Below are 20,569 nucleotides of genomic sequence, written 5' to 3' on the forward strand. Positions count from 1 at the left end.
ATAAACTCTTAACTCAATTTGACATTTATAACAGCAAATACTCTTTAAGTTATTTTTTAAATATTTCTAATAAAAATATGAAAATAATGTATGTAGATAATGCTTAGAAGATGATAATTTTTTAAAACACTTTTCAAACATGTATGTCTTTTATTGCCCCATATAACGCATATAAAAAATTATTTTTATAAGTCAGAAAACAAATATTTTTTACAGGTTTTAAAATGAGAAACAGTATAGGGTGCAACAATTTTTACTGAGAAAGTAACAAAGGTACAAATGTGTTGGACGTGTGCGACTGGTCATCATGAGATGAGCCAGGCTGCTGCAGCCGTGATGAGTGAGGTTGTGATGAACAGGGTAATATCTGCGTGCGCGAGGCTGCCCTTACCACACGCGGTTATGTTTCTTTCCTGCGAAATAAGATATAACATTTTAGATTTATTATATTTTTTAGTATAAGAATTATGACACAACTTTCTTATTGGCATAACATGTTTATATAGTTAGAATAAACACACTAATAAGTACTACATTATAAGGAATTGCAAAAGCCATTTGTAACCCAACTCCTACTGCAGTGAAAACTTTCAATTAATACCCCAACTCTTTTATTCCGTAGCAAACTATTGTTAATATAGTTACAAAGGTTACATTTTTATTCCCTTTTGAAAGGCAAAGAAACTGACATCTCAATGCAGAAAAATCGCTGAATTTTAGTACCGGAATTAATTTAAGCATATTTAGAGAAATACGCACCCCTTCATGATAAGTGAAGCATCCTTCAAGACGTCGCCGTTTCAACTGCCCAAGTTCCAGCTTATGGCACGGCTCGCGACTGGTCGTGGAGTCTTCAGTGGCCATGGGCTTCGTCTCCGGCGGCATACTGCAGTTGTATCCATAATCCGTATCTTTACTATCAACCACCACCAAAAGCAGATTCGTTTTGGACACAATCGACGCCCAATACCTCGGATGACATTCCCCAGGCTTATCTTCCTTCACTACAGGTGATGCACCCATCGCTTCCAAGAAGAAAGGTTGGTTCAGAATGTACAACGTGATCTGATGGTCGCACGAAAAAGGTTTCTCCTTTTCATCCTCCTTGGCGTGGATGCTCTCGTTTTTGATTGGTTCCGGTGTAGTGGCTGCTGGCTCCTCTGTGGACCCGATTATGAGTTCATCGTAGTCTGTGTGGAAAGAAGCATGCGGTTATGTTAAGCGGAAATATTAGACCGACTAAAAGATGTGCGAGCTGCGACTAGTCATGCGCCTAGCAAGTTAATAACTACGTTTCAATTGAGTTATATAAGTTTTAGTCAATTAAACTGAGCCTTAATCGTGAGAATTAAAATTTACAACATTTATGTAGCAGTACATCTAAAGCAACGTAAAGTGCCAAATTACTTGATGAATATACATTAGATTTACACATCAATTCAGATCTATTCTTCTTTAGCCATTTTGGACACTGTGGCTTGTATTCTACTATAAAGAATATTTGAAATTCGATTTCTTTTTTTCTGTATTATGGGCTGAAAATCTTTTTTGTAGAGCTCAAGAAGTCTGATCATTACTAAAATTAAATATAATCATGTTCGCAGCGCCTACCCAGTATATCCGGCTCATTCAATAGATTATAGACTTATGAATAAATAAATAATCAATAATTGATCATTTCAATTTATTTTTATTCTATATTTCGAGCGTCGTCGGTGGTAGAGTGAATAAGTGACCGATTAAAAAAGCGTGCCCGTTCCAAGGTACACAGTTTAAAGTCCGATTAACAGTAAATGTTATAATACTACTAAGTTGGATATAAATTAATATTCGTCCATTATTCAAATGAAAGCGCTCGTCTTTAACAGTTTCCTCATTAAAATGCTATCTCAAATTCAGGAAAATGTTTAAGCGGCTTCGTAATTATAATGTTCCCTTTGATATGTAACACGGAAAGTAATTTTCAAGAGAATATAATCGTCTAGTATTGTGTTACACAATTGTAAATTACGACTTCTGGCACAAATTATAGAAAGCTATACGGACAGAAAAATTCTGAAATCTTATTGTTCTTTTTTTCATTTTCGAATTATTAGAGTCACTTCTTAAACTTTTTGAATCAGACTAAAGCGAAGACTTCATAACAATTTGACAGGCAAATGAAGATTATAATTTAATACTTTGTAACACATTCATTTAAGTAATTTTTTTCGTTCTTGCGCATTCAATATTGATAATGATAGTTAATTATTGCTATTATATATTGATTTGCTATTTAGGCTATTTTGTTTTTAATTGTTTGCACTTACCATCAGCAACTACGATGGTGGCTGCCAAGGACTGCCAGCTGAATTGTGATAAATTTGACAGGAGTAATACAGCCTCCAAGACCAGCCAGCGAAGGAAGTTCGAAAATAAACTGAAAGGCTGTAATTAAAACAAAACTAACATAGGTAAAGTAGGATAGTAAGAAATATTACTGTAAAAATGTAATATTATCATGAATTAACATTAAACTTGCACAACACGAAGAGAATAACTACAGATGAAGAAATAATCTTCTCTCTGTTGGCGATAATTAATTTAACTAAGGTTGTTTGGATGACTGTTTTATAAATATAAGTTTTCTCATGTCAGTGACGTCATGTCTTTTTGAGAAATAAAGTTCTTTAAACCGAATTAACAGAAATACGAGTAGGTACATTCAAAACTCCCAAGTCATGTTCAGACAATATGAAAGCTTTTTACTCGTACATTTTTTGTATCAAACTTTTTGGTTACTAAGGGTAACAAGACGATCGTTAATCTTCGTTACGCCTAAAAAGTTGAGATAAGTTCTAGTCTGACTTGAACGAAATCAGCCACTCGTGCTTAAATATACTTTTTTTATCCGACGGTGACAGAAGGGGGATATTCATGAAGCTACGAACTTTGCTACGGATATGCTACGAGTTTTGTCTACAAAGATGCTACAAGTGTTGTCTACGTTAATGCTACGAGGTCATTCTACTAGATGAGACTACGAGAAAATATTTTTTTATGTACTACATAGTAATAGTACCTACACACAACTCTGGGCCACCCGCTATATACCAATCAAGGCGAGATGACACAGCTTTGACTTTGATGAGTATGTACTGTAGCCGGTTCTATAATTGTTAATTTAAAGCTCCTGTGTTCGGTTTAATGGTAGAACAAATTCGATTTTTATATACAAAAGGTAAAATATGAAATAACTTCAAATTCAACCTTACATTTTTTTATAAGTTTAACACAGTGATCATAATATTAAGATTTTTCCGCCTTTATCCCTAACATACTTTTAGACTATAAAGTAGAACAGAAACTTTGATTCTTACAATAAAAGTAGCCTAAAACTTACCGTAACCAAACTCCACGCATCACCCGTGGTTTTCTTCAACGAACTATGAGGACACAGCGCTTGGTAATTGTACACATCAACGTGTTCGAACACTTGTTTCTCCAGGAAGGACTGCATCACCAACTTGGTGTTCATGTCCAGGGCCCCGAAGAACTGACCCACTTCTTCTATCTCTTTAGACATCACGATGTACCCAGAGCTGTCTATGACGTAGCAATGGTAGCGCTTACCTTCGCACGTGAACTCCTGTTTTGGAAATGGGATAAATTAGTTTTAATAGTAGCTCGGTAGCACTGAGGTTAAAGGACTTTAGTTTTGATCTGATTTGATTAATAAGGCACACACAGATATTTCTATGTAAGACTCAATCTTAGAAATAAGTATTGTTAATCATATCATCCAATGCAAACATTTTTCAAAGTGTAGGTATTTCTTATCGCCAATACAAGTATGCGACTACATTATTTTTACAACTGTTAGTTTTTACTGCGCAACAAAATTCAACTTAAAATTTATAAAACATAGTAATAAAAACACTTCCTTCCTCTAGAACTTTCATAAATTCAAAGCGGTCGCTTACTCAAACAGTCGGTACGTAAAAAAAGAGCTATGTTCGATTTTTCCGCGCTCTCCCGCGATCCGGAATTCCTTTCATCTAGCGTGGAATGACTGCCATGGAATCTCGTAAAATAAAGGCTGCTCTAGGAATTCAGGTCGCTATAGTTGGGACTATACATTATCTTTTTTCAGAGTTCTTCAGTTATTTTTAATTAATTAATTGCGATTATTAAGAATAACAAAACGCTTAAAATATAGTCGAATACTTGTTAACGAAAGATTAGATTACGCATGTATGAGTTAACACAAGTCCTTACATTTGCGTATATTAGCTTTATAACACATTAATATTAGAAAATCTATTACGAATAGGAGTAGGTAATTATCAACTCAAAGATATAAACAAAACTCAAACTAGTCTACACGCATTCGAATTATTCTCTATCTAGTATCTAAAAAATAGTCTAGTATTAGATAAGATATATTTGCAAAATCAGTAGGAATACTCACAGGTTCCGTAGTCATGTTGGTGATTTCAGCGAACCGTTTCTGAAAACTCAAATACGAGTACTGAAATCCGACGACCGACGCCGGCGTCTCTATTTCACCGTCTCTATAGAATATCGCGTAGCTGGCCGTCATAGTGATGTCTCCATCTTCGTCCTGCACTGGAGGACGTTCCTTTATGATTTCGTCTAAGATCGGCAGCCGAGTGGCGACTACAAGGGAATCCTTGTTGATCATATGTTGCAGCACCGCCGCCTTGTACCATGTTTCTTCAATAGCCAGGATGTACTTGTCGCCGAATACTCTGCATCATAAAATATTTGTCAAACGGTTAACTTAATTGAGGAAGTATTTCTATCCTGTATTTCTCATAATTATTAGTATTTTTTTTATTTAAGTGCGATAATAGATGTTGAAGTATACTATGATGGTAGGATAATGTAAAGCTCCTTTCTTTTTTTGTTTTTGTATTTTATGAACACTGAAGGTATTCACAATGTCGAAAGTAGCTTACAAAGCTCATAATATTGTTTACGTTATTTTATTAGTCTTTTCAATACTATTGACTATCTACGTCGGTAAGACGTATGTAATTACATTTTATGTTTTATGTTTTATCACTTATGAGGTGAAAATAAAATCAAATGCTTACTATTATTAAAAGAACTGAACTAATTAAGTACTCACTTATCTGTATAATTTTTATGCCTATTCCCAAAGTCATCTACCACTTCGTTCTTATCCTCTTCAAAGATGTAGTGCCACCTGGTCATGCCACTAGAAGTTGCTATAAATCTTACGCTCACGTTGTACTTCTCAGCCAGATTCCATTCGACCTTCGAAGCCTCCCAAGTTTTGAAGTAAGGCGTTGTTAATTTGGCATCGAAAACTAATTGCTTCACTAAATCTTCGTTGCAATAGTAATCATCCTTTTCTAGAGGTGTAGCTTTTTCACAATGTTCTGTTTCGAAATAAAACAAATCATACATATAATATACCCTTACAGTGAAGACTGCAGGGGTAGACAGAACCAACAGTCTCGGAGAGACTGAAAGGCCACGTTCAGCTATATGCCTAAGTGGTGAAATTTAATTTCATATAGTATCAGTTAATTAGCATAAGTTGCTAGCATATTATTAGCCTTAAAGAAGAACCCCAAGAATACTTGAAAAAGGATCACAACAAATGATTTCACTTACTTTTTACGTCAAAGTCGTTGCTCTCAATATCTTCAGAGTACTGTTTTTTCGTGATATCAGTTTTGTTCATGGACAAATTGACGAGGAATTTCCAGATTTCTTCTTCGGCGTTATCCGACTCGTGACCTTCCAAATAGTGGTATTTACAGTATACCCTGCAGGAAACGCTCGTTTAAAATGTTGTGCATTAGGCTATTTAAGCATTTGTTTGAATATTAATTGAAGCAAGAGCTTAGTTTTTTTGTTAAAGGAAATGTATCGTACATCAATCAAATCAAAATCAAATCAAAAATATTTTTATTTTCTCTCAAATATCAAGTAGTAAATGCAAATAGGTAAGAATATGAATATGAGAGACTGGTGTCTGAACTAGGCAGATGCCTGTATCTCAGAAATCCAGCCTCCCCCCACTTGTGGTTAACATAAGTCATGATATCTCATGCACAATCTCATATGAAAACAAAAAGTATTTATTTACATACATACATACATATGGTCACGTCTTTATCCTTTGCGGGGTAGACAGAGCCAACAGTCTTGAAAGGACTGAATGGCTACGTTCAGCTATTTGGCTTAATGATAGAATTGAGATTCAAATAGTGACAGGTTGCTAGCCCATCGCCTAAAAAAGAATCCCAAGTTTGTAAGCCTATCCCTTAGTCGTCTTTTACAACATCCATGGGAAAGAGATAGAGTGGCCCTATTCTTTTTAGTATTGTTGCCGGGAACCACACGGCACCAATACAAAATGTATAGTATAAAATATAATACATTGTTATCTTTGGGAATTCCCAGTTATAACCTGTTGCTACGTTTGGAACTTCGAAAACGAGGTCTGTTTTCCAACACATTTTAAACTTTGTATGGTCTTCGACATTCCTAATATTGGTATTATTATCTCATCTAGATCTGGTAAGAAAACGCATTTTTTTTGGTACATTTTTGCTTCTTACGACATCAATGGGAAAGAGAGCGTTCTTACTACTTAGTATTAATAAATAAAACATGTTAAAATTGACATAAGATGTCTTTGAATATGTTATTTACGTGGTGGTTATATTAAGTACGTCTCTTACCAATCTGGATGTACTCTATAGCTGAATCGGAAGTAATCCGTAACGTTGATTCCAGTCAGCTCTTTGCCTTGCTTGGCCTCCAGAGGGTTATCCTTGAGCAGCAGTTCCGTGTCTCCATAAGCCTTGGGCAGGGATATGCCCATGGAGAATGGAGTCCCTTCCAATTTGTTGAAGAAATATTCGTGGCTCACTCGAGAGATCCGCCTGGGAAACAAATCGTAATGGTGAGTCGAACGTTATTTTTTCAACTGTATATAATTTGGATAATGGGAATAGCCTTTACTTAATACCTATAGTTTACTATGTTTTCTGGAAATCCGCCTAAATTTTCATACTACCCTTGCGGGGTAGACAGAGCCAAGAGTCTTGAAAAGACTGAATGGCAACGTTCAGCTATTTGACTTAATGATAGAATTGAGACTCAAATAGTGACAGGTTGCTAGCCCGTCGCCTAAAAAAGAATCCCAAGTTTTTAAGCCTATCCCTTAATCGCATTTTACGACATCCATGGGAAAGAGTATTATAATAGTTTTTGTATTGGTGCCGAGAACCACACGGCAAATCATACAAATAAAAGACAATTTTGTGTTACAAATGACGATATTTTTCGACAATTCATGAATATTGCAATTTGTTAAATCCATAACTTCGCGCGAGTTCACTCAGCCAATTCGCAGAAAAGTTCTCGTTCGTTACGGCGGTCATCCGCTAACTAAAAGCTTCACTGAAAGCTCGTCACGGGACATCCTAGCTGCATAATTAAGTTTATGAACACTTTTCCAATAAACTTTCAGGCCGAGCGCTGAGTACAAAACACTTTTGCGATCGTTTCTGTCAGTTATTGAAGCAATAATATGACATACTTTGTTTGTGATTATTTTAGAACGGTATAAAATAGAATTAACTTATGAAGTTATCCTTGATTTTTTTGAGGATCTTTCTGTGGGTTTTACTAGGTTATACGAAACCGTAGGAAATAGGTAAACTGCATATTGAATGTGTGTTATAATGCATTTGGTATTGATTTTATTAAGCAGACAAAATCTGTAATCTCTTCAAATTTACAACTACTAAATCTTTACCTCTTACGGGGTAGACAAAGTCAATAGTCACAATATTCCTAATCAATGTAAGTAAATTGTTTTTTTTTTCATATCATCCTCAATCTAAGGAAAGCCTTTTGTTAGGGTAAGTATACATCTTTTGATAGCTGAAATGCCCTTGAAACGATAAGTTCCCTACCTCATATCATCGTAATGGAACAGCACCCTGATGTCCCTCATGTCGCCATGGTCTCCGTCCACCAAGCTCACTCTTAGCTGCTTGATCTCCGGACCCAACTCCCTGGGGCCTTTCCCGTCGTCCACTTGTTCTACCTCCACGAAGTCTACACTGTTGTAGTTAGCTTGAAGTTCATCGTTAATCTGTTGATAAATGTGTTTGTTGTTTAATATGTATTGTATACGTATTAAGATGACACTGCTCTTCTAAGTGTATTTAGGAATGCAATATTTAATGGGCCATAATATTCATTTTATGAATAGTATATAGTCCGCTACCCTCCGTTGGGCGGGTAGCGGCAAGCCAACCCTCACCTTTAAAGTCAAGAAGCTCCCGGTTAGGAATATGTTATGAATTAAAAACCTACATAAAATTTACCTATAAAAACTAAATAAGAAAATCGAAATATTTTCATCAAAGTCAAAAAAGTATCAAACACTCCAAGCGAAGCGAGGCGTCAAGAAATACCTCATTTTCTCCATTCGATATCCCAAGCCTTTCTATTGATTCCCCGAGCTAACCGAAATAAATCCAACGTCCAAATTGAATCTAGCCACTCTTTCCTTATACCAATACTTCGATCTTCAACCCGCTACAAGATGTGAGTAGACATTTTACAAAATAACTTTTCAAATTAGAGTCTTGCTTGTAGCTTTAATTAATCTAGTTGTAGTTCTTGGAGTGTAACTTCAAGGTCGAATAATTAGTTCGTAATTTGCGTAGTAACTATAGAGAGTGTGTACTTATATAATAATGTTGTATTAATTAGATTAAATACTAACCGTAGTACGTAATAGTGGATGCAACAACAAGTAACCATTGTTGCTGACGATGAAGGAATAGCCATTGACACCTAGCTGCAAATATACAAATCATTATTTATAATATTCGGAAGCATGAGCGGAAACCATAATTTACGGGTAAGGTTTTTTCTGCAGTGGATGCAGATACCTCCATATGACCGACTCAACTTTTGCCTAATAAAGGCTTCAAAAATCTAAGGTGAAACCAAACTCCTCTTCAGTCAGGTATATGTATAGCCGGGACTTTACCGCAAGAGGAAGTTTGAATACCAATCTTACATTCAAACTAAAGTTGTTTAGTCTGTAGACCGACTTTTACTTCGAGTTTCATTAAATAATTAATTCATCAATACAAAAACAACTTACAAGTACTACCTAAATAACTACTACTTAACTGCTACATATAAAAATACCTAAGCAGATAATACACAGGTCTGTTAGGCAAATAGACATTCGCCTACATCCCAATTAATTCTAATTGATCCATCCCTTGAGCTCCATTATGCCGATATTGACTTAAAGCATCATTCCACCGATGTGTTAAATGTGCACGTTAACTATCATAAGACAAACTTTGAGATTCATAAGGTCTGCCTATTACATATGTCGAAAACAAAATTTGTGATAAAATAACCGATGTTTTATCAAGACTGCTTATCATTACTTTTACCCAACAAAAACACAGATAATTTAGTCACTTCCCTTTGGGCTATAGCACCATTTATAATTTAGGATAAATATTTATAAAACAAACACTGGAAAATGAGAAACGTTGTTACCCAACTGCAGTCACCTATAATTCTGTTCAAAGCCACAAAGTAAAGTTTATTTATATAACTATCGACCCACCCCGGCTTCGCGCGGGTGCAATGCTGATTTTAGGTAAATAACTATTTAAAACATTCCTCTTGAATAATTCTTTCTACTGAAGGAACTCGTAACCGTGATTTTAAAGATTAAAGCATTTTTCCTTCTTAAGAACGGACAGCTTGAAGCAGCTTTGTTTTATACAACATCTACCTAAAGAGCCTGAAAGCGCTTTTCACTAGCTTTGAGCCTTATTCTCAGAATCGTAGAGAACCTTCATTATACTGTGAGGTCGTGAAGGCTCGATGCCGTCGACTAATTGCCGAATTCCGATATCCAGAAGTCCAATGAATATTAAATCTGCTGGAAAACAATGGTTCAGTGGATTCATTGATGCCCAATTGCGCATTCCGCGTATGAAATATTGACAAACGATTTCCTCTTTTATATTGTTACAGAGTAAGTAGCTGGCAATGTTATGAAATATGTTTATTTACTTACTAACATTATAAGAAAAACAAAGTTATTTTTTTTTATTTGTACCAATTAAACTTAAAAGATTACATGGGATACAAACCTAGCGATTCTGTACATACATACAATCACGTCTAATAGGCCAAGTTCACCCATATTGACAGTTTGCTAGTGCATCTCCTAATAGAACAATTCTGTAATTTATAAAAAAAAAAAACACAAAAATAAATAAAGGTAAAACATCCAAGACCCAAGATATATCAGTATTGAGTAAATAATATGGCTGATTACACAAATGAGGGGTGAGTTATCGGCACTTCCATTACGCTAACGTTATTATCTACATTGCGCAGGTTTCCTCGGCATTCTACGTATAATAAATGGTAAGGTAAAGCCATCCACTTCCTTTATACGATCATTTAGAGTTGCACTTAAAGTTAAGTTAATAAAATTAATGTTCCTACCTAAAATTAAAAGCAGTCTTGAAATTCTGCTTATTTGGTTACTAGAATAAATGAAATATAAGTTTTTAACATAATACTTTTCATTTTAGATATTTTTTTTAATGAGTTCTTCCTAATATGTTCGCCTTGATTGGACAAATTCGCATGATTCAGCAGATCTGTGTGTAAATAAAAATATTTTAATTAAGCTGATGTGGAGAGAAACAATGACGAGAAATCTCTAAAATTTCTCTCCGACTATCTTGCCGCGGTCACCCTCTCTTCCTGCAGCAGTATGTGGTATACGAGTATATTCAAAGATGGAAAATTCTATATATAACCAGCCGTCCCGGCAAAGGTTGTTTTGCGATATAAATAATTATTAAGTATTTTCTACTTTAAAAAAAATTAAGGGTGGAAAACCCTTAATACTAAGGGTTATGGAAAATAGATGTTAGCCGATTCTCAGACGACTCAATATGCTCAAAAAATTTCATGAGAATCGGTCAAGCCGTTTAGGAAGAGTACGGGAACGAACATTGTGACACTAGAATTTTATATATACGAGTAAGATTAAATAAATATATGCAAGTTCACCTGATGCGGCTGTGCGAGCTTGGCGATGCTGTCTATAGGGACGTCGGTCCCGGCCACCCCCAGCAGCATGGCGTCGTTGTGCTTCGCGTTGTACTTCAGGTCGAACGCGGGGATGGCCACCGAAGTCACCAGCTTGTCTTCATCCGGCTTTAGAAATAAATTTATTACAAGCTTTTATTTTCAAAATAAAATAAAAGATATCACGTGACACGTACGTGTGAAGGACATTCCCTCAATGCTAAAGCAAGCTTTATTTTGATTTCTTAAAAAACGTGCACCAAAATACTCCCCAATAATATTTAGTAGGTAGGTAAATCGTTTTGAGAATAAATTATAATGGATTGAAATGCTCTAGAAGACAAAAAAATGCGAACAAATAAAGCTTCAACTACATCTATAGACGCGAATGTAGTTTTGATTAGAGCCTTATTTGTTTTCGAGAGGCTTCTGGGAAATCAACATACATATATCCTGTGTCTAACGTCAAAGAAAATAAGTGAAGGTAATTGAAAAACAAGGGACCGTTTGGGAGTACTATTATATTAAAGAATAGAAATATTAACGTAAGAGGAATATATGAAGTGAAAGAAGATGTAATGGCCAGAATTGAAAAGGGTACGCTGAAATGGTTTTGACATGACGAAATAATGGATAAGGGCAGATTAACAAAAGGTATTTTAAGGCAGATCTAACTGAAAAAGTAGGACAGCCTCTTCTAACTTCTTGGGACCAAATTTCTAATGTTTTTAAAAAGAGAGATGTTAGGAGTTCCGTGATTGTCGAGAATGTATGAAAATAGTAAAGAGTGTGAAGAACGGCAAAGAAATCTGTAAGAATCATAGCAATTAATATGTGTGTATTAAAGCATACGTACCTTATCCACATCGCTGCTTACATCCCATTTAGCCGTCCTCTGAAAACATAATGAATTTTACTGGAAAATCTACTTAAACCTCGCTCAGAACAAAAGGAATACCAGTCATTATTATCAGTCAGCCATTATTATTTCTTTGTTCATTTTTATCAGCCTATTTTGTAAACTCATTATATACTCTAAACCAATTAGATACTTTGCTTGAATTAGCTTGAAAATACTTTGCTATAAAGTTGACCGTGAAGACCTGAATTAAAAAAGGAACATTTGTATGTCATAGAATCGACTAAGAAACAAAATAAAATTTTAGTATCCCATAAACAAATGAATAATGTATATCAATATCTTGCCTAATTGCCTTCATATACTCGTAAATCGTATCAGACATACTTAATTACTTTTCTATCGCGAATAACGCGAATTGTTAGTTTACAGTTAATTGGTTAAAACCTTTTTCTTACCTATCATTTTTAATATATGAAAACATGAATGAAGAATATATGAAGACATGTTTAAATAAAATTTTGGCCATAATATTGCGTTAAATTTTACCTTTTATCCTTATCCTTAAGATTAGTGCAATTTCAAACTAAACTTAAAAAAAAATGTACCGTTTGATCAATATTAGCGTGAGTCCACGTGGGTGGAGGGTCTTCTCCCTCCAAGATCATGGGGCGAGCTATCACGTTGATGTACTTCAAGACCTGCTGCTGCACCTCCTCCACCGAGTGGATGTGTACGAAGTAACCTGGGGATCAGCATTCAATGTCTCTTCATGAAGATCCTGAGTTACTAGCTCGTAATTTTTATGGCATTTTTTTTTTCGCTATCGGAAAAATTATATGCCATACGTTTGATAGTTCTATACCCATCAAACGTCAAGGAAGTTTTCAATCAAGTAGGTACGTGAATACGATTAATTTCCAGCTCAGACAAATATTCGGAAATCGTTTTTCACTTAAAGGTGCTCACTTGTGTTTGATTGTGTTTATGAGTAAGTTTATTGAATACGCAGATAAAGCCGCAGGCAAAAACGTAGTATCTTAATAAAAATATTAAACATACGATGAATAATCCAATATTCATCTCTCGTGATGGGTCTACTGAAAGAAATTTCTATTGAAATAAGTAGCACCTTTGAACTAAAATTACTATTATTTAATTAGTATTAAATGCTCCTACGAGTATATATAATTTAGTGTACATACCTAAATAAATAAATAAAATGAATAATTTGAGACAGCGACTATTTTCGTCTTTTTGGGAATATTATTTAATATAATATTAAGACGAGTAGATCCCCGTGTAATTGGGTTACAAATCCCTGAGCAGCCTCTGCGCTCATTTTGAATGTAATTTCCTAACACCTCTTATGTCCGCAATATCAAATTACTCTTAAAATAATTATATGTTTATTCAATTCGTATTAATAACGGTCGTCTATTTTGAAATTTTTACCTATAACTACTTTCAATCAAGCATAAAACCTAACCTACGCATATTTACGCAGTTATATAAAGATAAATAAGATAAATTATAATTTTACATTTGATTAGGTACAGAGTGTGTCCCGATCATAGAATTCAATATATAAATATAAAAATGAATAAAATTTAATTCCTATTTCTATTCTCCCTCTGTGTAAAAATATGGGTACAAGATGACTTTAGGAACTTTACCTCTATTCTGACACGCCATCCACTGAATCTCCCGCACATTAGTTACCTCCTTCCCTATGAGGTAAGTAAACACCCTCACAGGAATATACGTCTTCCCGTCCACAACCTCCCTATTATATTCCTCAAAAACTTCCGTCAAATTCCCAGGAACATAGTCCGTGATGACCATGACCAGTTGGTTGCAGCCTTGGGTGCTGCTCACGTCGCAATCACCACTTCTCGAATCTCTTTTCTGTAGAAATTGTTTGTTATTATTTTTCTACTCAGTACATTTCATAATAAACATTAAGGTCTTAACGGACTTTTCCCGAAATGACTTTAATCATCCTCCTGGCGTCGAACCCGGTTGCGTCCTCCCTGGAGAGGAGCCCGGGGTGTACCTGTGACGATAAGCTAAAAAGTTTGGATCTCTGTAAAGGACTTCGTCATATCGCGACATACATATGTTCAGACCTTTAATAATGTGGTGGTATGGTAAGATTTGTTAATCAGCCCAATTTATACTGTAATTTTAGATATATTTTTACCTGGTATTGTTAAATTAAAAATATTCATGTAAATGTCAATAAAAATTACTTTGACTGAATTTTTATCTTATAGAAAAATGTCTGAATAAGAAATGATAATGGGCGAAATTTTTCATTGCATTCATAAAAAGGTTCCTGGAAATTTTACCTTACTTATTTACATAAGCCGGCCGGCGTTAAAATTTCCTCGAAAATATTATTGTTACGAGAACAGGCAAAATAAATTACAATAAATTAAACTGAAGTCAACAATCTTACCGCTTTCAGTTGTTGGAACGCTCTAGTATAAGCTTCTGTTAAGTTAGCATTTCCTTCCAAAGGAACTTTATGAGTTTTTCCATTATCCGTGGGCTCCAGAGTATTCTTTATCGTATTCAGATTTTCCGGAGTCGCTTGTACGAGATCTCCGAAGCATCCAATTACTTCTTGCGTTACATTTTTAAATGTATACACATTTACGTAGTCATTGTTGGATAGGGTATCTAGAAGAGATTCTAACGTTCTTCTTGCTACGTAATTTTTGAAGCCGGTCATTGACCCTGATACGTCAAAAAGGATAATGACGTCTTTGGAGCACGTTGCAGCTTCGATGTACCACGATTTGACTCTGCAGTCGTATGTGTCTGTCTCTTTCCTGTTCCAGGGCATACCAGGGTAGAAGCGGAGTATACCATGAGAACTCCCAAAATACTGCCATGATAAAGATGGATCAGACTGATAATTTTTAGTAAACATCTCATTCAGGTCTTTTGACCACAATATTGCTTTTAGAGCATCAGTTTCTGTAATGAAAAATAAGAATTAAATATAGCCAGAATAAAACATAGGTTTTTTCAAAAGCCATTATTAAGTAGGTACAAGATATCTGTTAACGAAATTCGTCTGAACATTCATTTATCACTTGACAATAGACACAAAATACAATATAGATAAAACAATTGCGTTGGTTACATACCTTTGTAATAAATATTAGTAGGCACATGTACGCAACTAATGTTCGTATTGACGCTGATGTCGTAAAAATGTGAATCCTTCTCCAAAGAAATGTTCAAATAGTTAGGATTGTCGACAGCGAACCGCGGTATTGTGATCTCGTACTTGTTCGCAGCTTCAGCCGCCTTCTCGTCCTCGTATTCGAACGTGGAGTACTTGGCTGAACAGTATTGGAAGTCGTCAGAATTCGTGAAATTAAACTCCTGCGCCAGGCGCTGCGCTGTCGCGTGTATGCACTGTTGGATGAAAACAATATCTAAGAGTGTTCCCGATTGGCCTATGGGATAAGAAGCCATGCAGCTCATGTACGTTGTTTTTTTTTCAGAAGCCTGGGTTTAGATAACACAGACGATGACATAAAGTAACAGGTTTTTACACAAAATGACGTCCGCAACTCAAAGACTAGCCCAAAATTAGTATATATTATACCTAATTTGAGCTAAACGCAAAAATAGATAAATCCAACTGGCCGTTCCATAGAAAAGGGAAACATACTCGTAAGTAAACAATCGATAAAATCCTTGATAGTAAGAGAGCGACTAGAAAAACAAAGAAAATTTGAAAATGTTAGATTTATTCCCACGCAAATCGTTCAAGTCGTTAAGTAGGCTTTACAAACAACCAGTCATAATATAATTTATATATCTTTTATTTTAACCACCGTAAAACAATACTGACATCAGGAAATTGAAAATCAGAAAAGTTTACATACCTTGACAGCCTTGATTTTCCTCTGCAACATGGTGCTGACGGAGCGCAATGACGACTCCAATATTTGTTTTCCATCTTTTTTCTTTACGCTAGCGTTCATTTGTTTGTATTTCTGAAAAGAATTTTCTAAGGTAATACGCAATTTTCTATGCAAAATTAATTATTTTTATTTTATGGACTTAACTTTTGCGAAAAAATAAAATAAGCAAACATCTGAAGATATTAGTCAAACTGTGCAAAAGTTCATTAAAATGAATAAAAGTGTCTAATAGTTTTTGAGTTTATTTGTTATAAATATAAAACAATCCGTTTCTCTTTATCATATTATTATTAGATAACTGAAAAATATGATGAAACGGTAGGTACGTGAAAGGAGTTCCACTAAACATTTGAATACGTCTTCATTGCATAAAAAAGTAAAGTGATACGATTAAAATTTCATAAATAATAACAGTCACGCGCGACCTCAATGTATAAAAATTAAATAATACATAACAAAAATGTAATAAATATGTAACATAAATGTAATAAAGTCGTATAAAAATATCGCCCTTCGTTATTATATTTACAAACAACTTATTATGCGAAAATTGTGTGTACCTACATACGCGCAATGTCGAGTTTGTTTTTGTTGTATTGCCAGATGTGAATATAAATGGGATTTACTCTTGAATATCCTCTGTTTACGTTTCCCTGGTTGAAGATACTTAAAGTGTAAACTTAGTGAACCCTCTTGACGAGTTCTGAATATTTTATTCGTACCTAACTGATGCTAACCGATTCGTCCGCATGGCTAGATACGATTTTCGTTAAGGTGTCAATTCTACATTTATTATAGTGCAGCTACGAGTAGACAATTTTGGATCTCCATCAAGTGTTCCAGTTTTAAAAAATAATACAAGTTTCATTAGAAATCGTCAACTAGCTGCCGAAATTTGAGTATACTTACAAACAAAAAGACAGAATTCTTTTTCTACTACTGCTTTTTATCGCCTTATTTTGTGTTTATGTAAAAATATTTAAAGTCGAGTCATGTTTGGTAGTTTTATCTTTATACTATTCGTATGGACGTATGTTTAAAAGAAAATATGTAGGCCACACAACCAAAAACAGCATGACCTTATCGAAATGATTTGGCGTAAATTTTCTCTTAAATCACCCTGTCTCCATATGAGTACGTAATCTTCGTTAAACTGGCTGCCAACCCCAATAATAAAGCTTCCGACACGGGTCTTAATTAACTTTTGCTAGAACAATATCAAAACAGACCCGTACGAGACTGAATTATAAATACTGCCTTTCTAACATCATGTGTTCATCTGATATCAAACCTATATTGGGCTCTGTTTTGTTTTACTTTCAGTTCTTATTTGATTGTATTACCCGTTGTAGGTATTATTATTGTTGATCTGCTCTGTCTACCCCGTAAAGGAAAAAGACTTGATTTTATGTATTTATATAAAGAACAAATACGAAATACAATACCATCAGGTGAGGCGATCAATTAATCTAAGTAATAAAACACTGTGCCATAGTTTTGTTTAGAAACCACTCAATACTTACCATTCTTATCTGATCGGACTTGGTCAAGGCTTCGCTGAGCTTCCATAGTTCGTCGCCCAACGTCCTTGCCCATGCTTTTACTCTGCAACAAAAAACAAGGCGTTTCAATAAGACCAGCCATAACAAAACACAGGACGAAAGCACCTACGTTATTTTCTTTATTAGCATTCCATGTACTCCCCAAGAACAAAACACGCATAGATAAGAAAGTAAAACAATCTTAAAAGGACCGTTGGCAATTTTCTTAACAGAAATGCTGCCCGTCTTAAGGCACGCTTAAGTTGTTATAATTTTACTATTTCAGCAACTTTACGCAGTTTTCATAAGAAGAAACTTTTCGATCAATCAAGAAATAGTCTTTTTTGATACAGCCACACCAAAAACAACTTCTATATAAAAAAAATTTGGTCTATTGAGACCAAATATTTTCAACATCAAATACAAAAATAACCGGAGCAAACAAGTTAATTATTCAGTTGCATGAGCTTGTAGCGTGTCTGTTGGCATAAAGTTCGTAGACACGGCGCCAACCCTTGGGATATCAAATGCTCGTCGTAGCACGTCTACGAAGCTACGATGCTACGCCGCTTACATTTACAAGTCATATTTTGCAGATCATTATGTAGCACGAAGCGACTCACGTCTGACCTGTATAACCTGTGCAGGGAAACCTAACCCATAATGGATCATGCCATGATCCATTATTGTTAAGAAACCTGCAAATTCCAGGTGCAGGTTTTCTCACGATGTTTACCCCCTCCGTCAGATAAACGGTAGGCAATCAAACTAACGTACGTAACACAAAAAAGAGTCATTTGTCAAAAACTTCGGTATTTTTGGTATGGATCTGTGTATCACCGACAAGAGATAATACGTAAGAGTAAAAAATTATATGATTTGTAAAAGTCTTGAAAATGTTTAATGATGAGAACGGATTATACCTTAAAAGGATGATTACGAATTTAATTTTATCCTCCGTATAAATTCTAAGGCTTATAAAGCTATTCAGTTTAAACGTTTTCTTTAATGTAGGTAAAGTTAAATCCGCAATTTGCCTTCGGCTTCGCGTGTAAAATTTAAAGAAAAACTTAAATTTATGTTTTTTATCATTCAAATTCAAAAATATTTTCGCGTATTAGTATATTTTATTTGTTACACTAAAAACGTGTATGTATCTTTTCTGTTTTTCAGAAAAACACTGACTTTATTTACTATATTTATAAATGACTAGAGGCCGCCCGCGACTTCGTCCGCATGGAAACCCTATCAATACCGCGGGAACTCCGGAATAAAAAGTAGCCTATATGTTATTCTGGGTACCTACATACCAAATTTCATCGTAATTGGTTTATTAGTTTTTGCGTGAAAGAGTAACAAACATCCATACTGACATACAAACTTTTCGCATTTATAATATTTGTAGAATAAGTTAGATGTGATTTCGCGGAAACCTGTATGAACATTAAATGAACATTATGAACAAAAAATATTATAAAAAGTTGACTATTAATAATAAATGCTTTTTGCATTAATTACCAAATATGCTTGAAATAAATTGAGAAATCGTAAAATAACCAACTTATGTAGATTTACAATAATGATTCTACAGAACAAATAAATTAGTGTATCGAAACCAAAATAACTGATTACTGTTATTATTCAGAGTTCTATGCTTCATACACAAGCGATTAAACAACTAGACTTTTATAGCTTTTACAATGGCAGCTCATACATTTCGCATAGCGCGTTTGTTTTAATTTTAGTTTTGGTGCAAACTTTTACATAACATCATTATTCTGTATATATACTTACATATCACCTTTCCACGCGGGAACTGGTTCAGGAACCACCAAAAGTACCACAACAATGGTCCACCGCAAACACCGCATGATGGGATCGCCGAATCACGCGCAATCAACAACAATATTACACGATAAGGCACATCGTTTCTCTATTTGTTTCTCAAAAAGGCTAAACTATGCATTGTCAAACAAAACCGTAAGCTACCGGTGCAATACAAGGCCACTTCCGAAGCGACGGCACAACATTTAGTCACTTTTAACGAGGTTATAAATAGTTTACGTGAACTTCTGTAACTAGTTTTTGGTGCTAGCGGTTACACTACGAAACACGTTGAGTCACAACACTAGTTATTGTGGGTTTGGTGGATAAGTTTTTATTGTTTTTTTTATTATTATAATAGCGTGCGTGTGTTTGGCCGCGCCGTGCGTGGGGCGGCGGCGTGTGGCGCGGCGGACGCGCGTGCTGCGTCTATTCTGGGCGGCGGACGGAGGCGCTCGGGCGGCACACGAAGCGCTTCGGCAGCATCGAACGGGACCGAACTAGGTCGGGCGGCAGACACACCGGGAGCTTTTGAAAGTCTGATGCTCAATGTTCCAGTGTATGACTAATAGGATACATAAAAACTTTTTGTGACGTACACACATAAATATGATCACTTATTATCCCTTTCAGAAAAGGCAGAGCCAACAGACATGCAAATGCCATACTTGTTAAAATGTAAATAATAAGGAATGAATAATCAGTATTGCGAATGAAGTTCTATAAATAAGTGAAGCTTAATGTGTTCTCAACTCAAACAATATTATAAGCTTAATTGAACATCCCTTACTTTACTATTAAAATAATTAATTTTTCACAAAAATGTGTTATATTAAAATAATACAAACTGTTGTTTAAATAAAATTGTATTTTTCAATAACCCAAACAATATATTATGATACCAATGATACCAACCGGTAGTCTCAAGATAAATGATAAAAGCTCTAATTTACCAAAGTTTAAGTAAATGGACCGGAACAAAAGTTTTCCAGACCGGAAAGTTTTCCACCAATTTAATGCTTCAAAAATAACTGATATATAATTTCAATGTAATTTAATTAAGAAAATCATATGCTTAGAAGAGCTTCACTCTCCGCATCTATATTTCTTACATCTGTGAACGCTATTTGGAGAATAGTCATAAATCTTGTTATTTTCCAAAGATATCTCTTTTTCAAATTGATTTCTGGTAAAAAAAAACATTCGTTCTCAGGTAATTTGATTAGCATAGCTGCTAGAATTCCAACCCAATC

The 20,569-nt window shown here is 34.9% G+C and overlaps 1 protein-coding gene across 2 annotated transcripts; it reads right to left on the reverse strand.

Annotated features, from left to right (window-relative positions):
• Window positions 1-224: 224 nt before the first annotated feature.
• Window positions 225-19,766, reverse strand: LOC106140180 (voltage-dependent calcium channel subunit alpha-2/delta-4). 2 transcript variants are annotated; one of them, XM_013341741.2, is made up of 19 exons: window positions 19,287-19,766; window positions 17,475-17,556; window positions 15,913-16,023; window positions 15,163-15,436; window positions 14,466-14,989; window positions 13,681-13,912; window positions 12,613-12,749; window positions 12,002-12,040; window positions 11,128-11,274; window positions 8,786-8,860; window positions 7,965-8,146; window positions 6,723-6,926; window positions 5,647-5,801; window positions 5,135-5,408; window positions 4,451-4,751; window positions 3,383-3,628; window positions 2,310-2,427; window positions 760-1,160; window positions 225-413 (listed from the first exon to the last, which is right to left on the reverse strand). In XM_013341741.2, the coding sequence occupies exons 1-19, from the start codon at window positions 19,361-19,363 to the stop codon at window positions 306-308; spliced, it is 3,687 nt and encodes a 1,228-aa protein (XP_013197195.2). In that variant the 5' UTR covers window positions 19,364-19,766; the 3' UTR covers window positions 225-305. The 2 variants fall into 2 exon arrangements, with proteins under 2 accessions (XP_013197195.2, XP_013197194.2); XM_013341740.2 differs by having other exon boundaries at window positions 760-1,190.
• Between the last annotated feature and the right edge of the window lie 803 nt (window positions 19,767-20,569).

The sequence above is a fragment of the Amyelois transitella genome, chromosome 3, assembly GCF_032362555.1.
Source record: "Amyelois transitella isolate CPQ chromosome 3, ilAmyTran1.1, whole genome shotgun sequence".
NCBI lineage: Eukaryota > Metazoa > Arthropoda > Insecta > Lepidoptera > Pyralidae > Amyelois > Amyelois transitella.